This window comes from Anoplophora glabripennis, unplaced genomic scaffold, assembly GCF_000390285.2.
Source record: "Anoplophora glabripennis isolate ALB-LARVAE unplaced genomic scaffold, Agla_2.0 scaffold476, whole genome shotgun sequence".
In the NCBI taxonomy this organism is placed as follows: domain Eukaryota; kingdom Metazoa; phylum Arthropoda; class Insecta; order Coleoptera; family Cerambycidae; genus Anoplophora; species Anoplophora glabripennis.
The window spans coordinates 300,907-324,845 of NW_019416653.1; the positions used below are offsets into that span (position 1 = coordinate 300,907).

The following is a 23,939-nucleotide window of genomic DNA, read 5'->3' on the forward strand; positions in this document are numbered from 1 at the left end:
ACTGGAAAAAAGCGCCTGAAAATTTGTCGGACAAGGTATGGACTACGTTTTTTAGGCAATTTTTAGTAAGTTAAAATGAAAATTGGGTGTTTTGTAATCGGAAAACCATAACGCGCTAGAGCGACATGTTGGAGATGTCGGACTCGACAATTGCGCCCTCTATTTTGTCGGACAACCCAATTTGCTTCTTATTTAACACATTTTCTTTTAATTCAAATAAAAAATTTGTGTGTTGTAATCACAAAAGAGAACCCGCCCAGAACGACAGGTTTAAGTACTCGCAGTGCGGAAAAGCGCCCTTCCCATATTCTAAAAATTTTACAGCGTGGTAGACTCGTTAAAACGAAGCGATCCAGGCCATTTTCATGACTTTTGTAATCAGTTCGAAAAAAGGTCGCTGGCTTGGGGACTATATGTTTCTACATTAAATAACATTTATCTCTATGTTGATTTTATTCTTTTTGACGAATTTGTTGCAGCGCTCATATTAATATTAGCGGGTATTTTGCATATATTTCTCGTAAATTTTTGGCTATAGACAAACTGAACAAAATATATCGTTGTTATAAAAAGGAAAATGGCAATCGCATGCCATTAAGGTAGGCGTTGAACAAAATAATAGTAAATGCCACTCTGTAGTATTTTCGAAGCTATTACCGCCAATCCTTTGTTTTTTTTTTAAATTGGCCTAAAAATGGCGGAGTATGGTTTGCGGCGTTTGTTAGGAAACAGCCTATATAAGACTTTATAAAACTTACCTAACTTAAAAATAAACTACTCCCCATATCATCAAAACATGTTAATCATATGACGTCAGCAGCATCGTTAAATTTTCCCAAACATTGCATTGCGTTAATTTTCTTTTATCAGTATTTATTAACGCTTTTTTTACATCTCCGTGCGTCAGTAACATTCCACCGTCCCACCCAGCTAAGAATTACCGACATCGGCTGTAGTATATTTCCTTCCCTTACAATTTTTCTAGCCACCCTGTAAATTTTGTTAGTATGTGCGGCTTTATCATTATTATATGCTGAAAGTTACGAGTCGATGCAGACCGATCGTTGTGTAACAATGTGAAGCTAACCTAACGCTTTATTATTATTTTGGTTAGTAGCTAGGTCTGCACGATTGCGAGCATCAGTGTCCGCCATGAGGCAAAATGTGTCGGAAGTGAAGGGTAGAAAAGGTTTCTTTAAATTTAGATACAATCTTATAGTGGACGGTAACGATAAACAGAGAAAGTGCTCGAAAAATCTTGCAACAAGGTATTTAACCATCTACTGCTTTAACTAGTTACTTTATTAACAAATTGCTATGTTTGCGACATAAAAATTCTTTTACCTGCAAATATAATCGATTATATCTTCATTTGATAAATCCATTGTCACATCTAGGGATATTTCAAGGATTATTTAATTTTTTATTTTTTTCGTTTCAAAAACACGCTGATATATTGTTCCGATATGTAAAACCTACTACTGAATTTTTCTCTCACAAAAATATCTCGATTAATTTGATATTACAATTTATAATGTACAATTTTTTCCGCTTTCTTATATATTTTTTCTATTTTATTTCAATATGTAGCGTTTTATATATTCGCAATACCAGTTTATCAGTTTGTTTGTACAGTTTTTCACAGAATTTTGTACCTAAAATGTAACTCGATAATCAGGGCGAATTCGTATCATTTTAAAAAGGTAAATAAAAATTTCACAGTGTGTAAATAATTATCTGTTGTATATAGAACACTTTCTGAATGAATTATATTTTTATTGAAACTAATCAGTATCACATACAGATATTTGTATCATATGATTAGTTATAATTATTTGGGAAGGAATATTTTAATATTATGAATAGTTAGTAAGTCATTGTTTTATAATTTTTAAATACAGGGTGCAACTAGATCGCTATAAACATGTATCTGGAAACTTTTGGCTTGGAGACACAAGGTGTACAATTTGTTGGGTACTTTTAAATTAAAAAAAAAGAATTTTTTTTTTCAGTTTAATTTGTGGTTGCACACAAACCTATATGCACGGAACATATTTTTTATATACAGGGACGTAGGTCCGATAGTGGACACAATAATTTTGTCTAGTTTTTTCTTTGAATTACAACGCAAAAGGCTTTACAAAAAAGTATTTTTACTTGGATAATGTATAGGTATTCTTCATTGTCGGCTCTTGGCTGTCATACCAGGGAGGGCGGAAAAATTTAGGTACAAAGTATTGAAAAAAATTAAATATAATTATGTGGTTTTATTTTAAATAGTACATATAGGGAAAACATGCTCAACGTATTTTTTATCGTGAAAGTCCATTCTGCTTTTGTTCGAAATAAACTTTTTAGTTATCATCAAAGTTTGGTATTTCTCGCACCATTGATTTTTTTATAGATAACATTGCGAGTGCTGTTAGTCTGTCTTTATAATCTAATTTAAACTCTTACAGTCTTTTTAAAAAACGCAAGTCACAATATGTAGGTATCAAAATTTCACACCACACGTAAACAAATTACGTTTAATAATTAAAAAAGTGGTGAATACATGCAAAAAAATTTCTTGCTTCAAATGCACAACATTTAATTTTAATTTATCGCACATTATACTATATAAGCAGGAAAATATTTTCTTCTTTCAAGGAAATTATTTATTTATTTAAATAATTTAAATTTCAACCAGAAATATAATTTCTTACTTTCAAAATAGGCAGTATTTAAGGAGGTATATTGTGGTCCGAGGGAAGTGAGGAGCGCAGGGGGTCCTATGATTTTCTTATGGGATTAAAGCCCGCTGCCAATTTGAAAAAATTAAATTCTATTGAAATTATTTGTGATAAACATTATCTATATAGCAAAGAAATCTACTCATATGCACATAGCATACATATTGACTAATTAACAACATAAAAATATCATATTTAAGTAGTTTTAAATTATATTTAATGAACGCATAAAGACTATGTAGATGTGGCAACAGCGCTAATAATTGACTAGCAGTTGTACACACTGCGAACCTACAGACCTCGGACATCGGAGATATTGCGCGTCAAATTCGGGTAAAGATGCGTACGCGTTCAAAAATGTATTGTGTGTAAACTATGTACAATATAATTATTATATATAGCAAATATATCGTATTATCCTCGCGAAGATTTGTATCCTTTATTTAAAATCCGTAAATCATGTGAACTGGTAAAACAACGAGAATTATGTTAATTTAGTTCTAAAGAAATGAAATGACACTCGCGCCCATCTCTCGTCCAAGTCAAAGAAAATGTTGGATGCAATTTTGAAGGTTCTGTGATAGAAATTACATTATTACTCACTGTTCGTGTTTTTCATCTCTATTTTAGTAATGTTACAAAAGTTTTGCAACTATAACTAATTTTTTAGATATAAAGTTTGCTGAGAAATATTTATGTTCCTTTGTTACTCCGTACAAATGCTTTTATCTCAAGTATTGCTATTTATATTAATCAAGTAAAGAAAACTTTATGCAAACCTAAATATTGCTGGGTAATGATTACGACGTTTTTATAAACCATTAAATATATTAAAAGGATTTATCAACTGTATTTTTTATTCCAATAAAGATATCACGGCTTCCTAGTATTTTTTAAATAATCTAGTTTTTTAAAAACATTACAAAAAATCATCTGTTGTGGATAATTTATTGTTTATAACAATGTACATGAGATTTAGGAAAAATGTATATGTTTGAAATCAATTTCGTTTTTATCAAGTCTCAAATGTATTCCCTCCTTGCTGTCAGCTGATTGCGATTGATCCAAATACTTTTTTTTATATTATACGTATTCAGTGTTTTTCAAATGAACTTTACAAGTCGAGTTAAATTGACTGCATATTTTACAAATTTAACATTTCTTTTTAATGTCTTTCATAAACCAATCTATTTAATCTAATGTATTAAATTTTTTAACTACTAAAGTTTCTAAGTTGGGGGGGGGGGTGGCACCCCTGAGCCCACCCAGCATCAGCTGCCACTGTATTTATTGCTTAAAGGTGTCATAAAATCAAGTTTGGTGCAGTAATTGCAGTAGTCACATTGTCTATGAATTAATTAAATTAAAATTGTTAACATACATTGCGGCCTATTAAAGGCATTTTTTTACGTAGAATTAGAATTATTATTCTTTTATAAATTAGATGGCCTTAGTTTAGGGATTTATTTTATTAAAAATCTGAATAGTTAACCTTAACATCATGTAACATCAAGCTAACAACTGCTTGAAAACATGCTATAATTAAATATAATGTAAATAAATCAATTTTAAGGGACTCGAAGGATAAAATTATGAAATAGGCTAGGTAACACTAGCAGCGTAAATAGTACATACCGACGCGTTACTACGAAAACATTTTATCTCAAATTTAGCTTGGAAAACATGCTAGCTCAGATCTTTAATGCAGAATTTATTCTGAAAATAATTTTATATGCCTAATTCGGACTCTAAGCAGACTGCAATAAAAAGGATTATAATCCTTTCCACAGAGATGGCCAAAAGTAAGGAATAAAATTCATATCTTTTGAACGAGTTAATTTTTTTTAAAACGCCGAAACTCATTAACTGATTTTGACTTTTTCCCATCTTTCGGTTATATAATAATTAATTTTTCTTCAACCCCCTAACCCCCAGCTACCCCTACTTTTTTTTCAAATGGAAAAATAAGGCATGAGGGGGCGTGTTGAAAAGCTTATAGAAAACCGAATCCAGCTATACCAAATAAACAAGGTTTATTTTTTCAATAACAAGAATTTTTTTTCATTTAGAAATTGAAACAACTAGATAATTTACAAAAATAAACTCAATGTCGCAAATGCTGAAAATGTCCTCCATTCACTATTTGGTATTCTCCAAGACGATAGTAAAAGCTGTCCACAGCATTCTGAATGACTTCAGCTGGTAAATTATGCATCTCCGCCCTAATCTTGTTCTTTAAATTCTCAATATTATCCGGTCTGTCCTGGTAGACTCTTTCTTTCAAATATCCCCAAAGAAAATAATCCAGGGGTGTTAAGTCGGGGGATCTTGGCGGCCATTCAACTGTACCCCGTCTACCAATCCAGCGATTTGGAAACATTTCATCTAAGTATCTTCGAACATCAATACCAAAATGTGGGGGAGCGCCATCTTGTTGGAACCAAATTCTTTCATTCGGTATATCTGGATCAATTTCATGAGGGAAAATCACAGCTAGAGCAGGTATCAGGTCAAATGTTAGGAAATCCAGGTAGCGTGCGGCAGTAAGATTTTCTTCAAAAAAGAATGGGCCCAAGATTCTGTTGTTGATGATACCTGCCCATACATTAACTTTTTGTGGATGCTGCGTATGCGATTCGCATGTCCAGTGTGGATTTTCCTGGGACCAAAAGCGATAGTTGTGCCTGTTAACCACTCCATTTAAATAAAACGTAGCTTCATCCGAAAAAAGTACGTCTCGTTGAAAACCATTATTGTCGTCACACCGTCTCATCATTTCCTCACAAAATTGTAATCGCCTATCATAATCGTCTTCCAAAAGCTCTTGGACAAGACATACCTTATAGGGGTGGTATTTCTCTTGTTTCAGAAACATTCGAATTGCAGTTCGAGAAGCATCGTGATTGCGGGCCAATGAAACAGTTGAAGTATGAGGATTTTCAACAAGTTCTAATGCAATGTCTAATTTCTTTTCTTCATTCAAAGCACGTGCCCGTCCAGTTTTGGGCAAAGTCTGTACTGTACCGTGTTCCTCAAATTTGTGAAATATTTTACTAACTGTCCCTTGCGAGATTTGGTTTTCGGGATATTTCGCATTAAATAAATCGCGCACTTCAGCCTGACTTCTTATTTTGTCTCCACATCCAAGCAATATCAAGATTTCGATGCGTTGCCTTTCCGACAATACCATTGCAATTCAGTAAATAACTTGATTTTGACACAATAGTAACGTTTCGAACTCCAATTTACAACTAAAGCGAAAAATTAACCAGAAAGCCTGGCAAGTAAGTGGTACCAAAAAAACGCAACATAAAAAATATATCTTTTTTGCGTTAGCAGTGATAGGTACAGTTTCAAATTCTTTATTTTATTCTGTGCAAATTCATGGAGGATAACACTGAAGATAATTAAATTTTATTTCACTTGTTAAGTAGGTGTTTTATACAACCCTAAAAACCTTGCTATTGAAAAAATAAAACTTGTTTATTTGGTATGGCTGGATTCGGTTTTCTATAAGCTTTTCAACGAGCCCCCTCATGCCTTATGTTTCCATTTGAAAAAAAAAGTAGGGGTAGCTGGGGGTTAGGGGGTTGAAGAAAAATTAATTATTATATAACCGAAAGATGGGAAAAAATCAAAATCAGTTAACGTGTTTCGGCGTTTTAAAAAAAATTAACTCATTCAAAAGATATGAATTTTATTCCGTACTGTTGGCCATCCCTGTATAGTGGACTAGGCTAGGTCCCAAACTCCGGGTCCGAATCGTTCTAACTGCACCTCAATAAAAACAAATGTCTTCTTAAAGTTATGGTTGCCGCGCGCTTGCATAGACTATGGAAATGAAATGCAAGTATGCGACACTTTTATTACCGATACTTTATGATCGGCTGGATATTGATGCGACGGGCGCAGAGCATATGATATGCACGTGCACAGTTCCGAGGTTCTCCATGCACACATGTTTATCGTACATATCATTGAACTTTATATATTATATTTATATTTTGGTTATTATGTTAACTCTATTAATGAAATTTTATGAATAAATGATGGTTTTCTACAAATTGTTGCATCTTATTCTTATTTGAAAACTGAAAAATTTTTGAAATTTTTAATTATGCATTTATAAATACAAAGCTGTGTGTAAAAATCAAGACTATCTGAATGCAAGTCAAACTTACTTTTGTGTGTGATAGCATGTTTTTACTAAACATGTAAATGAAAACACCGCTTTGAAGAATATGTGAATAGGGGGGTACTTTCAAGGTACAATAATGTATAACAAAATTAATAATAAAGACTAAAAAAATAAAGTTCGGTTATTTTCTGAACAGGCCTCGTACCTTAAAATAGGTCCCAAAAAAATGTTACCTATTGTACATGACATACCTATTGTAAATTGTTATGAATAATTCTTTTATTATTTCCATAATTTGCAGCAACAGTGAACTGCAGATGCGAATTGTTGCTATTGTAAACTAGTACAAACAATTATTGGTTCAGTGGTTTTTGGTGTTACGTGGTTTAATGCAAGATCACGCCACCACTTTTATGACAAGACTGTATAGAGTATTGCAAAACTACATTATGGTGTTTTTATATCATAACATTTCTAACTAAATAATAATATTGTACAGGGTGGACACTTTTGAGGGTTTTCTAGTATTTCCCAATTATCAACAGTTTTTTCTATCTTTTCGGTGATTTAGAAAAACTCCTCATAAGTGTAGAAATTTATACATCCTGAACAATTTTTTATAAAATAAAATGTTTCAAAAGTTAAGAATACAATTCTTTTTTAATTTAAGAGTTATTCCTATTCGATTGAAATTTAATTTAAAAGTTTCAAATGATAACAAAAATTTACTCTTTATGGCAATGTCTGAATCCACATATTTTATTTTATCTTTCAAAACAGTTGAAGTACCTAAATACCATAACTAATACTATAATATCAAAGCAATTTTATTTTTGTCAAAATTAATTAATTAGAAAATTTTTATTTACTCAGGTTACAGTTGCAAAGTTCTGTATCTTGAATAGACATTTAACAGTTTGGAAAAAGGAAAAAATTCATAAAAACCATAAAGGGACTTGATATAATTCTTGATAAAATACTTTTTCAGATATATTTTAGCTATTTTTACTATGTTGCTATGTTGTTTTTTACAACAAAAATATTTCTTTGAAAGATTGCATTATTTAACAATTTGCGTTAGGTATGTTCTTTTTTATATACCGTCAACCGTCCGTAGCGTCGCCATCTTATCTTTTTCCGCTTGATAGGGAAGGCGATGTCCAGTTGGTTGGGAATTTCTTACAATATTGATTTTTATTTTGGATAATATTATTATTTAATAGTTATTTATCAGTTGTTGCTGATGTATATCAATGCTAGTTGAGCCATGTAGCTCACGGAGTAGTTGTTTCCTGCAATATCGACATGCAATATACAAGGTGTAAGAAGTTAGACTGCCATTACTTCAGTCGATTTTTTAGTACGAAGATAGTGTATGTGATTAAAGTACCCAAAGATTCACGTCATCCAAATAATCATACGTATTAAATATAATTTAGATAGGTACTTACCAAAAACCAAAATTCGGTATTTTTTAAACGCACAAGTACAAAACAAAATACAACATATCCTCAAAATGTCCACCACCATTTTCGATGCACGCACGACACCTTCGCATCCAATTTTCGCGCACTCGCTGGAAAAGGAAGTGGTACGCAAAAAACACTCAGACACGGTCCAATTCCAGATACCAACTGAATTGTGTATTGCTGGACAGCTTAGTACCTCGTGTTATCTGCCGCGCCGTTGTCACATTGCTCGATATGAATTTTATCGAATTTTAAATTTATTATAACGCTAATTATTTTTTAGAATTAAGCATAAAGAAGTTCAAAAAAGTGATAAGAGTATTTTATGGTACTCTATGCTCGCAGTAATGTCAATATTCCTTAATTAATCGAACTTTTGTGTATCAAGTTGGAGATTTTGATAATTTTTTTTCTCGGAAATGGTTGAGTTTAGGAACCATGTCATATAAGGTTTTTTTTTGTTTATTTTAATGTATTCTATCGTCTGTTAAAATTAAGTCAATCAAACTTCTGTGAAGTTAGATAATATAGTAAAAAATGCGAAAAGAAATTTTTATATGGACATAAAAGCAAATTAAAAATCAAGCTAAAAAAACTATGCCGATTCACTTAAAGAAAAATCAGAGTCAGTGTCTAAATCTGAGTTATCTGTATAGGTTATATCTGATCCTTCTCAATCTTCTAATTCCAAAGCAATGATCCTGAATGATGATCCTGAACAGATTCAATTTTTTTTAAGATAAAATAGTTATAGAAGGTAATGGTTACAATAACTCTTTATATTCTAATTTGCAAACAAAAATTCCATGTTTCCGAATTTTTCCGTTTTTCCAATGTTTCTGAAAAAAGAGTTTTTGTCGACGCTAAAATGTATGGAAACTTACATTGCAATAATATCGACTATTACTTGCGCAGGCAATAATTTTTTCACTTAATGCTCTCATTTTAACTACAATAAAATTGCTTCCATGTTGAGAATGTGCAGTTAAAATATAATTAGAAAGCCTGAATTAATGCCATACAAATCGTCATATAGTTTTTATAATTAATTATACTCAACAGATATTACATTGCATTAACATAAAAAAAAATCGTAAAAAGAAAGACTTCATTGAATTTAGATACATTCCAAAACACTTACCTTTTATTACAATAGACTATTTTCTATTCAACAAAAATTGTATTCATTTTCTTTTATTTGTGCGGCAGTGAATTGTCTAGTATGTTAATTAATTGTTTTATTTTATTGCAGCGCAAAATAACAATTACAATTTTGTGTTATTGAATGAAAAAAAATAGATATGGTAGTTATGAAAAAAAAAAACATTTTTGGTTTTAAGCGCATTTATTTATGCTATTATGTAGTCCTACGTAAAGTCTGGTAAAAACCTGATACGAAACATCTTAAAATTGATGAAAAACTTGATAAAAACAACCCCATATATTTTTCATATTAATTATTCTTAATTACTTACGTTAAGAAAAATAAAATAATTAAAAAGCATTTTGTCATATTCACCCATAAATACAGTGCCTTGCAGATAGCGCCTCAAGGGCATAGTGACGTCACCATAGCAGTATCTATAATAGGATCATATTCGATGCAAAGTAGAGCAAAAAGTTGTCGGTCTTTTATCAAAGGAAAATCGTGTCATCATTTTTAGGAGGCGTAAGGTGAACAATTTCAAATTTAAAATGAAATTCAATGTTAAATCTGAAATACCGCATCATACCAATTGTGTTCTCGTAGTAGCTAGTAGCTGTAGTCGCCCAGGTGCATCGAGTGTACGAAGTGGTCGGTTATACGTCAAATACTAATCTGGCGAGCTTGATCTTAAAACAGAGAGCGCTTCCAAAAAACAAGTAAACAACAGTGGCGCGTACGGAGGTAAAATGTAGTACATATGTGGAAATTAAAAAACAAATTGGATTTATAATAAATTACATTTAAAATAAATAGTTTATGAAAATAAATGAATTTTTGTAAGCATGCCAGACATGAATTGATCCCTTCGTCCCTTCATAATGTATAAAGAAATTATTCAATTTCTAAAACCTTTAAAAGCGAATGTCACTGGATCTCTTGACAGGCAATGATTTATTACTTTGCATCGAATATGATCCTACTTTAATTAATGAATAGTTACCAGGACCGGCTTGAGGGGGAAGGGGCTACGGGGGCTGTAGCGGCAGGCCTCGACAGGATCTAGCAAAATGAATTTTTAGCTTTTTTTAGAGTTTAGGTTTTGCAATTTCATATCGACAAGTTGCATGATCTTATCTGAAATTTAATATCAGTTACTAATTTTTTGTGTGTTTTGCAATTTAACACTTGCTCCTTATACGAAGATCTACGTGTTTATTTCGAGATTTATTATTAATTAAGAGAAGTTCTCGTTAGTTCTAATTATTTCTTTCCAGCAGTCAATTTCTAAAAACAGTAAATTATGGTAATGTTAACTTCGCTTAATTAACGATGAGTTCTTTTGAAATATGTTGGCAGGAATATGAACTAATGATGGTTATTTTGTTCCAGAGTAGCATTCACCACATGTAAAGTATTCACAATAATATTCACTGCTATATTTGTTATATTGCCCTTAATATTTAAGTATTCCTACAAGCTCCAAAGTGCAGTTGTATTTTTAAATTTTCGTAAGTATGAACATTTTAAATTTATTTACACGGGTACACACGAAAAAAGAAAAGTTGTCTGTACCAACCTATGTATCCTTATTCCATTTTTCCTCAATTTTTTTTAATGAAAAACAGCCCTTACCTTTAGTAGATGATTTTAGATTTTGAATGTAAAAACTGAATATTAAATTTTCTTAGAGCTGTGAAAATCTTTTTGAAATTAGCAGTACATTCAGGGTGACTCTAAATTGTGTTCCGATATATTAAAAAAAAAACAAAAAGGAACTTTATATAAACTGGATAATAAGGAGGTATACCTATTTGAAGGGGGTTGTAGACACATTTCGTGATACCTTAGTCTTTTTGAGTCATGTCAAATCCCACGTTACATAAAGGGTAGTTATACAGAGTGGCTCATTATTTCATCCCCAACTTTTTAATATTTACCCCCTTCTAAAAATATTGGAGAAAAGTATTATTCTCTATTATCTTGTTTAATTTTATTTTTTTGTGACAAACTAAACCGTTTTGAGAAATTCGAGTGTACATAATATGAAGATGTATTTGTATTTCAAAAGAAAATTTTTGAAAACTGAATTGGTGCAAATTTAAATTTTATATTAACTTGAATTTCTCGAAGATACAACAAAAATTATGAATTTTGCATCTGCCTTTAAAGGGGTATATCTCCCTTATTAGTATTAATTTTTGGGAAAAAGTATATAAAACGGGACAATACATATATTGAAAATATTGGGAGACTGTTTAGGACTACATATTTCCATATTTTTATTTTTTAAAACTGAACTGAGCTAGACTGCCGCATCGCACAAAATGAAACTAGTATATTGTGGCGCCAGACAACGTCTAGAGACATCGAATCCACTTTGCTCGGGAGCTTGATATTTAATTAAAATAATAATAATAAATAATTTGATCTTACCTATCTTTATGTAAATAGATAAATGTTTATACTACGTTAGGTAGGTCGGGTTGTTTTTTTCTATATACAGGGTGTCCCAAAATATGTGGGCAATCTCTCGGTTTATACAGGGGATGTTCAAATAACATGACAAGTTCCTATAAAAATTTTCCCTGAAAATCGATTTTTTTGTAATAACTTAAAATACTTTGTGTAATTTAATTATTTTAATAATATTTTTAGATAGCTTAAACCTTAAACTAAAAAAGGTGCTCTTGCTTAATATCGATAAAATGAACTAATTTCGAGAACAAACTTTTTTTATTTAGTATGATTCTTATTTCCTACATAATTTTGTATGTCGGTTCAACTTGAACTCATTCTAATGTTATGCATTCTCAAGGTCTACGAATTACAGATTACTGGATCAAGAAGGGCAAGCCACTGGTCCTCTTCTTTTTATCCAACGATTTTCGAAATGCCTGTTTAAGTGTTTTCGAACTACCAGACTAAAATGGGGTGATAACCCATCATGCATGAACCACGTACCATGTCGTATTGCTAAAGATAGGTCGTCTAAAAGTTTTGGCAAGTTGTCTTGGAGAAATTCTAAATAGGGTTCTCCAGTTAACCTTCTAGGCAATACAAATGGTCCAATGAATCTGTCCATATGTTAATGGGTTCAAACTGGTGCTGATGATGCGTCACAATAGAAGCATGGGGATTTTCTTCTACCCATAAATGCAAATTCTGGGAATGAATGATTCCATTTTTACAAAATCAGGCTTCGTCCGTAAAGAAAATTGAACCGATGAAATTTGCATTGTTACAGTACCTTATCTAGAAGCTAGTTTGAAAATTACATCCTTCGCGGAAAGTCTACAGGAAGAAGTGCATGGACTTTCTGTATGCGATAGGGATGCAGTTGTTGCTCTTTAAGGATTCTAAGAATCGTAGATTTTGGGCAATTAAACTGGGCAGCCAATTTCAGGATACTTTTCGAATGCTTCTACGGCATTTAGGATATCTTCTTCAGCAACCTCACCGCGATTGATTTGATTTCCACAATTGTCTCTGGGTTTGGCAAATGTTCCTAAAATTATTTACAGCATTTTAATTCTACATATTACCTACTCAAAAAGTACGCTAATGCAAGTAACAAATAAATTGTAATATTTACCAGTCTCTCTTAAGCGCTGATCCACTCTTCTTCAATTTGGAAATCGTTCCTCATGAAGCCTTCTGGCTTCTAAAGCATTACATGATGCAAGTCCATACAATAAATGCATGTCGGCATATTCAGCAAACGTAAATTCCATTACGGCAGATAAAATAAATCCGAGGAATAAAAAGTACACACATGTGAGAACAACAGGGTTTTACAACATGGTGAAACGGGAAACATTGAAAATTGAGCAACTTAAAAAAAACAAGGAAAATGTTACAAGTTTCGACAAACTCTATCATTAACTGACATACTAGATAGGTACTGTAATTCTTATTTAAATCGGTATATGTCAAAAAACAACCATTGCACCAAAAACAAAGTAAAAAACAAGTGTAAATAAATTTGCATTTTTTAGATAGGCACAGAAATAATGCAAATTTCATCGGTTTATTTCTCTTTACGGATGTAATAAAAATCGTATTAAACAAAAATAGTTTTTTCTCGAAAACAGTTCATTTTATCGATATCAACCAAGAGTACCTTTTTTTAGTTTAAGGTTCAAGCTATCTAAAAATATTATGTTTGTGTCTTTATCGTACAGAGTGTAAAAAATTGACATTACTGTGCTATAGCTAGTCCGGTCCTGGCAAACCAAATAAGCCAAATGGTTTTCATGGGTCAAATTTTAGTCTTATCTGTTGTCCATCGATTAAAAAATAGTTAAATTACACAAAATATTTTAAGTTATTCAAAAAAATCAATTTCAGGGGCATCCTTTAGGGGCCTGTATCTCCGTAAGGGGGCCCTTTAGGGAAAATTTTTATAGGAACTTGTCATGTTATTTTAACGCCCCCTTTATAAATCCGAGAGACTTCCCACGTATTCTGAAACACCCTGTATAATACGCACAAAAAAGACTTACATCGCAAAAATTATTCCATCATTAAAGAATATCTTAAGTGTATTTGGTGTATCTAGATATTAGTGTACTGGCTGTCCAGTCTAGCCCACTTTCATCGCAAATATAGATTTTTCTTAATAACGGTAATATTAGTAGATGGTTCATTTATTTTACAAATATTTCTTATTTTCAGTTCACATACCTATAAATGCTGACTACGAGCACCCTGAAAAGTATGGTCTAGAGAATGCTCGAAACTTTTATTTATTAACAGACGACAATATAAAGATAGGTGTGTGGCAGATACTTCATCAAAATATAACTTCTTCTACGAATTATACTGACGATCAGTATTATGAAGATATTTTGGGAAATGGTGAGAATGTTATTATTTACCACCACGGAAATGCTGGAACCAGATTGACACCTCATCGAATAGAATTGTACAAATTCCTTAGGAAATATTTTCATGTGATTGCATTTGATTATCGAAGTAAGTAGAATTTATTGTCCTGATTTCGATACAACGTTCTTGTACTGTATTTTGTATCCGTTAAAAGAAGGCTACCGAGCTGCCTATGGATTAAAGAAAGAGTAGCAACTAGCATATGTTATGGAATGGTTCTCCATTTTAAAATGTTTTCCTAACTTCAACATTAAATATTAGCACAAATTAGTTCGTCTAGCTCATCTTGTGCATGTTTCTATTATTATTAACTCAGATAAGCCTCATTATTTTTGTGAGTTCTATACAGGGTGATTCAGAATTTATCCGAAAAACTAATTTTTTATGTACAGTCTTTCCGAAGTCAGTTGAACATGTATAAAAAAACCGAGCAATGATAATAATTTGTATATAATGTGTAGAAAATTTCTGTTATATGTTCATTTGGCCAACAACATATTTTAATTATTTATGTCCTCAAACAACTTGATTATATTGATGGTAAATTTCGTTTTGTTCCGTTTCTAAAGGTCTCCAAAATTCCCAGCGATGTAAGGGTTGTAAATACTACAACTTCAATAAGTTTTTTCTCGGAAACAGGATTTTACAAATTTTTTTTTTACGATATTGACTCCATTTTTTCGGATAAGTTGTGAATCCTGTACACCGTCGAAGTTTTTGTGATAAACTGTATATTTGTATCATTGAGTCTTTCTCAAAATGTAAAAATATCGTTCTTAACGATATTTTCTACCACTAAAAATAATAATCATTATACAAGGTGTTTGTAAATAAATGCGAAATAACGAGCGTTCAAATAAAAACGTGGTCGAAGTTGGCTCTGACACATTGGACGTAGGGAGTAGCTTATAGCGACCAACTTAACCTCATTTCTCAACGAGCTGTATAGCAGCTGTCAGTTTCAATAACGTTAATGACTATATAACTTTATTTTAAAGAATAATCGTGATAACAATAACAAACAATTAAAGGAGCTGCGGAAAGTGTCCCCCTCCTTGTTATAACAATAAATTAAAGCAGCTGCTGAAAGTGTCCCCCTCCTTGTTCCAAGCACTTTTCACACCTGTTCCTCAAAGAATTAAAGACATTTTCTAAGATGCTCGGGGTATTGTTAATTTCACGAATCTTGTCTATAAGTCGAGCCTGCAGATGGTTTAAATCAGGAATAGGCAGTTCAAAAATAGTGTTTTTAAGGTAAGGCCACAAAAAGAAATCACACGGCGTAATATCACATGACCTCGGTGGAAATTCATGTTCAGCATTGAGACTTATTAGTCGATTTTGGAAAACTTCCCTCAACATATTCATCGTCTCGCCTGCCGTATGTGCCCTTGCGCCATCTTGTTGAAAGTAAAAGTTTGTAATTTCGTTTTCTTCCAGCTGGTTAACAAAAGGAGCGATAATTTCTTCTCTATACCTTTGCGCAGTAAGAGTACCATTAAAAAAAATAGGTCCATAAATCCTCCTTCGATTGAGAGCACACCAAACTCCAATTTTTTGAGCGTGTAGAGGGCCCTCGACAAAAAAGTTATCTGGTTTTTCAGAAGACCACATTCTCATATTCTGTGAGTTTACGTAACCACTTAAATGAAACCAGGCTTCATCAGAAAAAAAGGTGATATTATGAAGTTCACCGTAGTTGTTTAAAAACCATTCACAAAATACAGCCCGTCGCGGAAAATCAACTTCATGAAGTTCTTGCTGACAAGTTAAACGATAGGAGAACAAACGCAAATCTTTTTTTAACACTGTGTGGCAGGTACCGACTGATACTCCCACCATTTGTGATAAAACACGTACAGAAGTTCTTGGCGCATTTTCCATTATTTGTTGGACATTTTCTTTTAATTCTTCAGTCCGCTTTTTAGGTCGGCCGCTTCCTTCTTTTCTTGTTACACTGCCCGTTTCACGAAAAACATTAACACAACGCTGAACTGCACTTTGAAAAATTTTGTACTCAACAACGCCGGGAAATTGATTTTGAAATTCTATGAAACATTCCTCAATAGAATACTTCCATATTCCATCAATCTTGCGTCCATTTCTAAAGTAGGACTCTATGATAAACACTTTTTGTTCTTGAGAAAAAACATTTTAAACGCTTTTTAAAACGAAAATATTCAAATTGATAGCGGCGATATAGCACTTTGACATATGACGTTTAAGTTCATTTGCTACACGCTAACGCCAGAGAACACAATACCAACAGTGTTCTCTGCTAACGCCCTACGTCCAAATTTTCAGAACCAACTTGACCACGTTTTTATTTGAACGCTCGTTATTTTAGGGGGTGGTTGCCGAAGTTATTTTCTGAAAAAAAGTTCATATAAACATAGGTCGAAATATACTTCTTTTCCGAGATACACTGTTTAAATTTTAATAATAATACAACCATCAAGTTTCGAATCAATATCTTTAAAACTCTGAAATAATTACATACTTAATAAAACTAAATAAAACATTAGAATTTAAACACTGTATCTCGGAAACGAAGCATATTTCGACCTACGTTTATATAAACTTTTTTCACAAAATAACTTCGGCAACCACCCCCTAAAATATTTCGCACCTATTTACAAACAACATGTATATGGCAATAGAAGTAAATTATTACTATACCTAGTACATTTTTTCTGTAACTAGATTTTAAACATTTAGTAGATGATGATTGTTCATCGTAACCAACAGAGATTAAACGTAAAAGTACAATATAAAGGTACAAAAATACCTTTTTGCTGCTTATTCNTGTATATGGCAATAGAAGTAAATTATTACTATACCTAGTACATTTTTTCTGTAACTAGATTTTAAACATTTAGTAGATGATGATTGTTCATCGTAACCAACAGAGATTAAACGTAAAAGTACAATATAAAGGTACAAAAATACCTTTTTGCTGCTTATTCAAGAAATTGTTAAAGTTGTCCAAGAATTAAACAATTTACGAACAATCATACACACAAACGTTTATTCGATATCGTTTTACTAATGAATGGTTGTTGTCACAAAATATATATTTTTTTAATTTTCCGCGTAAAAACGGACAATAAAATCGGAAAATATTTGATTATATTTTTAGTTGCACTGTCTGAATTGACCGTCACAGAATCTTAATGGTGTGACCAAAAAAAACTAAAAATTATATATTTTAAAAGCAAGTTGTATGGTGCTATACTTATTATTTTACGATTTTTTGTTTGCCAGGCTACGGTGACTCTTCAAATGTAGACCCGTCGGAACCAAATATCGTCAAAGATTGCATGTTTGTTTTCAAATGGGTAGCTAATAGAACAAATGCTAATATATTTATTTGGGGTCACTCATTGGGAACTAGTCTTGCAACACAGTCAGTGGTACAATTACAAAATCAAGGATACAAACCTACTGGATTAATTCTGGAAGCGCCATTTAATAATATGCGGGAGGAAATTAGCGAATTTCCTTTAGCTGGGGTAAGTCGGTAATTCTAAGATTTTAATTTTAATGAATAACAAATATTGTCTGATATTGTTTGTAGCATAATTTTAGTTTTTTCTGTTTATTTGGATAATTTGAAAGAGTTATATTTATTTTAAAAAAATGCAGGTAGCAAAATATCCAAATAAACATAGTAAAAATTTCAGGTTTGTGAATATTTTTTATATTTGCAGATGTTTAAATATTTGCCTTGGTTTACGTACACAGTGGTGGAACCAATGCAAGCGAACGGTTTTACATTTCAAACAGATAAATTTATTTGTAATGTAGATGCTCCAATAATTATTTTACATGCTGAGGATGACCATGTCGTCCCATATAAATTGGGATATAAGGTAAAATTCAAAAATAATAAATATATTTTATTAGTTTTCATCCACAGAACTATATTTTCCAAAATGTAACGTTTACCCGATACGAGATCTGTTCAGAAAATAAACGAACTTTATTTCTTTAAACTTTATTATTAATTTTATACGCCAATCCATTGTGATGATTGGACCTTTTGTCTTAGTGTTGTAGCCATAAACCCAGCTTCGTGTCTCGTTATGATCCGTTAAATGAATATTTCATCGTCATGGATTGTTCTAAGAGCTGCCTACAAATGTCCACACGATTTTCTTTCTGTTCGTCCATCAAACGCGGAACAAATTTTTGATGCAACTCGATGCATGTTCAATTCAGTCAAAATTTCATGTCATGACCCAAATGAGACGCTAACCACTTCTGTAACAGTCAATTGGCGATTTGCACGCACCAGATCTTTGAACGTGTTAGTCATCAGTTGAAATGGAAGGCCTTCCCCGTCGGGAATCATCTTCAATTGACTAACGGCCACTTTTAAATCGTGAAAACAATTCGTAACATCGCGTATGACCCAAAGCAGAACTTCCGTAACCTTGTTTCAAAAGTTTAAACGTTTCCGTCAAAGTTTTCTCCAGTTTGACGCAAAACTTTGCGTTACTTCATTATTCCAGAAAATCGCACATTTAAAAAATCGTCACTTAAACACGTTGCACTCAGTATTACGAAAACTAAGTGAGAAATCAACAATCCACGAACAAGAACAGAGGAGGTTATGCGCATCGCAATGCTGCCAACCACAGAACACTTAAAGTGTACCTTTCCTATCCCAAAGTATGGGAACCGGTGAAGCCAAATTGCGGGGAAGTGGAGTGTGCGAGGTAACCTGGCCGCGCATACTTTGAACAGGTCCGGATTAAGCAATATTTTTACACTTATGACAAATATTAATTTTTCAAGTTTGGAATTCAGAAAATAATATATTTTATATTTTGCTTATATTATTAAATAAACCTACAAAATAATTTAAATACAGGGTGATTCATTAACAATGGTAAAATCGAAAGCTGAAGATACTACACGTAAAATGGTGACCATGCCTTATCCGAAAGTTGATAGTTTCGGAATTTGAAAGTTAAAATTTTAAATCGTATTTTTGTTGCGATTATTCTGAAAATATGTAGGTTAGGAACTTGAAAATTCGTGAAACTATATTTTTTTAAGCGACGAATAAGATGCGTATTGTAAATTCAGCGTTGCTCATAGAGGGCGCCACTTACGACTAATTTTACCGAAAATTTAGTTAATAACTTTTTACCCTATATGTCTAACATGAAACTTGGTTCAAAACCTGAAAAAGCAATCATTTTTCCATTAATTACGTACTATTGTTTCATTTCGGTATCTCGATGCGTTTTTGAAAAAAATAGATTTAACGAACACTATGTTTTGATAATACGAGAAAGTAATAGCGAAACAAACTAAATGTTTCTTCATGTTATTACAACAATTAATAATAAAACAAATGAAATACGTAGTAATGATTTAAAGTAATAATTGTTCGAAGAATCCACCCTTGACACTGATACACTTTACACAACGTTTTCCGAGAGATCTTCGAGTTTGAAACAACATATTGGGATTGCGTCTGACTTCGTTGGCAGCGATTTGTATTCTTTGCCACAAGTCTTCATACGAACCAATAGATTCTTTGTAAACGATATCTTTCATTCGAGGCCAAATAGAAAAATCAAGAGGATAAAGTCTGGTTTTCTAGGTGGCCAAGCAAAAATGCTTCCATGGCTTGAAGAAGTTCTAATTTATTTAAGAAGAGACATGTGGTTCGTGTGAAGAGTTGTGCCAAAGAATACGAATCGCTGCCAGCGAAGTCGGACGCAATCCCAATATGTTGTTTCAAACCTGAAGATATCTCAGAAAACGTTGTATCAGTGTCAACGGTGGATTCTTCGAACAATTATTACTTTAAATCATTATTACGTATTTCATTTGTTTTATCATTAATTCTTGTAATAACATTAAGAAACACTTAGTTTGTTTCGCTTTTAATTTCTCGTATCATCAAAACAGTGTTCGTTAAATCGATTTTTCTCGAAAACGGATCGAGATACCGAAATGAAACAAGAGTACATAATTAATGGAAAAATTATTGCTCTTTCAGGTTTTGGATCAAGTTTCATATTAGACATACAGGGTAAATAATTATTAACTAAATTTTCGGTAAAATTGGTCGTAAGTGGCGCCCTCTATGACCAACGCTGAAATTGCAACACCCATCTTATTCGTCGCTTGACTAATGATCACCATTTTACGTGTTCAGCTTTCGATTTTCTCATTGTTAATGAACACCCTGTATATTTATTGTCCTTTAAGTAATGTTAGTTTATTTAATATTTGTCTTTTACATTAAATATTTAAAATATTTATGATTTAATATTCATGATTTATTCTCACGAAGATATACTTTTCACATACAGTCCTCACAAGTTCTTATGCATATTTTTAAATATGTTCACATTCAAAAGTTTTTCAATACATGATACACAATTTTATTTTTCTGTGGCTTGGGTGTACTGTTTTTATAGGAGTTATAAAAAAATATTATTTCTATTTCTTAAGTTGTGATTTTTCTTTTTTAAACGACAGGTTTACTTACCACTCTTGGCAAGTTTAAAGTTGGCACTGCATTTTTGGGTAAATTTCTAACGCCGTTTTTATTAATAATAATAAACTTCTCTTGAAAATGCAAAGAACATATTACAGACGATTTTGAGGGCACCCAATCCTTTTTCTTAACGACTGCCCCATTCCGATTTTATTTCCACCATCTTTAGGAAACCTGAGAATAAAAACAAGAAAATGTGTAATACAATTTTATTCAGTAGGTAGGTAATCACTTGTAATTTAACATTAATGTATGTTTGTTATTGAAATTATATGTTGAGGGTTCCATATTTATATAAATAAAAATAATTATTTTTAATAGCCATCATGAAAATAAACACCAATTGTGACAAAAAAAAACTAATTGTAAATAGTAAATCATATGAGTGTATATTTATATCAGTTAATAACGTGGGTACTAAGAAACATGAAGCCAACACTGGAAATAAGTGCATGTGAGACGAAGAATGCTGCGCGAAACTGTCGAAATGCCATAAAATATTTTTATATTATTACTTACCTAAAGAATGAAATTTCAGCACTATTGAGATCGGATCTGCTATTACAATCGTCAACGATACACTTCCCCATGATTGCACAAATAAAAACAATGTACTAATAAAATAGCAACAATATTAACACAGTGAACAGCGAGTGAAAGCGCGAGGCTGGCTGGGCTGAAGTTGGGCTGACGCGACGGTTGACTTCGCCGGCTTGCCTCTACAATTCAGTCTATTGTCTATGCTTCCAACTGCATATCACTAAATATCTCCATTAACACGTAATTCAAAAAGTTCGATTATTTTCTGAACAGACCTCGTATATTAAAGTTTCAGATGAGGTTATTTTCTAATTTATAGAGTAGCAATTTTTAAAAAAGTCTTTTATCTTTTAAAATTGCTTATTGTTTACATTTCATTTTAGTTTGACTGAAAAATTAATTACTGGTAAAGCTTTCACTTAGAGATAATAATTTGTTCATTAATAAATAGAGTTAATTCCCACAAAAAAGAACCAAAATAAAATATGAAATATCAAGCTGTCCACTCTCTTGTATTTGTATATATTTCTATATAATTTTATATCACCCATTGGTATATATCATTAAATTTGAATGAAAAAAAAAAAAACAAAAACAGTTTCCGATTGTTTGTTACGTTGTTTATAAATATTTTTCAGCTTTATCAGAATGCATTAAGATGCAGACAAGGCGCGCAAGGTAAACTGTTATTTGTTAAATTCGATGAAGGTCATAATTATAATCACAAATTTATATGTAGAGCTCCAGAACTTCATGATATTATCAGGTAGGTAGCAAACAAATGGAATTATTTTCATTTTCTAATTATTCTTGTTTTAGTAACTTCATTTGTGAAGCAATTAGCGAATGCCGAGAAAAGAAACTATTGACTGTTTAAAACAGCTTTAAATTATATTTATGTGGGGGTTTTTAATGGCCAAAGATAAAATTTAAATATAGGTATTTATTTATATAAACGTAAACTTTTTTTAGTCTAGATGAATTGATAATCATACTGTGATTTAATCTATGTATTACCATCGGTACCTATATAAAAATTTTGTACAGATCTAATTAAATGCTCAATAAATTCTCGTATAAAAATGTTCTTTTTTATTTTATTTCCGTTATGGTTTGTGATAAGAAAACAGGATATATACAGGGTGTTGATGAACTTATGTCAAATATTTTTGCCACATATCCGTTATGTCAAAATGAGGTAAATACACGGATTTGTGTAAAATGTAATTTTAAAATCTGACTTACGGTAAGTACCTACCTCAACATTGCAAGGAGCCACCTTTTGAGAACTGCTGATTTTCATAGAAGATGTTCGATGCACTCACCATTTGCTTGCACAAAAGCTTCAGCGCGACGTATCCAATTCGCTCGCACGCATTGCAACATTGCCACGTCCTCTCGAATCGCATTACAATCTTCGTCAATACGATGTCACAGTTGATCGATGTCACGAATTTCCGTGGAATACATAATAGTTTCCACATATCCCCACAAAAAGAAGTCTATCTAACTAGGTTGCCGCGGCCTATCCAGCGATCGGGAAAAGCAATGCTTAGAAAGTGGCGCACTCTCCGAAAAAAGTGAGCGGGGGCTCCGTCTTGCAGTAACCACTATTTTGGCGAATATTTAATGGCACGTCTTCCAATAACTCCGGCAAGCGATTTTACAGAAAATGTAGATATGAAGCACCGTCTGAGCGTCTAGGCAATTGAAAATGTTTTATTAAAGTGTCATTAACGATACCGACCAACATGTTCGCGGAAAAGTGTTGCTGAAAGGTACTTACACCATTTCGACTAAAACATGCTTCATCTGTATCAAGTATTTGCGCTGTAAATTAAGGATTTCTTGCATGTTCCTGAAGCAACCATTCGCAAAAACCTCGACGTAGTGGAAAATACTCAGGAGTAAACAATTGAACACGTTGAATATGAAAAGGGTAGAAATGAGCTTCTCGTAATGTTCGCCACACACCAGGATGCGAAATATTTACTTGCTGTGCGATATTTCTGGTGCTACGATGCGGATCTTCTTCGACGAGATCTAAAATCATCTCGACATTTAAGATTCTTAGTTGTCGCCCAGGGCCACCATCGCGATCTCGACGCGGTTCTACTTCACCGGTGTCCAAAACTCTTTACAGCAACAAATGTTCGCGGTGCGAGGGCACGTCGTTCAGGATATCTTGCACAGTACACTTGACAAGCTCTGTAGACATTTTTTATTGCCTCGCCATAAATTATGAGAGCATAATATTCGCAATTGCTAAATATATGCGTCATTTTCAAAAGAAAACTTGGAAATACGGATACTTGGAAAACAGCACGGCAATCACTACAACTGACTCGTAAAAGGTGTTACAGAATTTTTTGTAAGTACTTACTGTATATATTTTAGCAGTTCCAAAACAGTTTTAAAAAATTTTTTAATTAGATTTTTTCCTTACCCTTACCTTAAGGCGGTTTTCTACTAAACTGACAAAACAAAAACAAAACACAAACTT

General features: G+C 32.3%; 1 protein-coding gene across 3 annotated transcripts in view; it reads left to right on the plus strand.

Annotated features, from left to right (window-relative positions):
• Nucleotides 1–22,513, plus strand: part of LOC108909506 (monoacylglycerol lipase ABHD12) — a 59,475-nt gene extending 36,962 nt beyond the window's left edge. Inside the window, exons 1-7 of one of the 3 annotated variants that reach the window (XM_018713873.2) lie at nt 1,033–1,268; nt 10,876–10,994; nt 14,161–14,460; nt 17,638–17,885; nt 18,084–18,245; nt 22,075–22,202; nt 22,256–22,513. In XM_018713873.2, the coding sequence (XP_018569389.1) occupies nt 1,153–1,268; nt 10,876–10,994; nt 14,161–14,460; nt 17,638–17,885; nt 18,084–18,245; nt 22,075–22,202; nt 22,256–22,313 (1,131 nt within the window). In that variant the 5' untranslated portion in view covers nt 1,033–1,152 and the 3' untranslated portion in view covers nt 22,314–22,513. Of the gene's footprint in view, nt 1–1,032; nt 1,269–10,875; nt 10,995–14,160; nt 14,461–17,637; nt 17,886–18,083; nt 18,246–22,074; nt 22,203–22,255 lie in introns of those variants that run through there. The other 2 variants (XM_018713874.2, XM_018713875.1) reach the window with 2 other exon arrangements.
• The last annotated feature ends 1,426 nt before the right edge of the window (nt 22,514–23,939 follow it).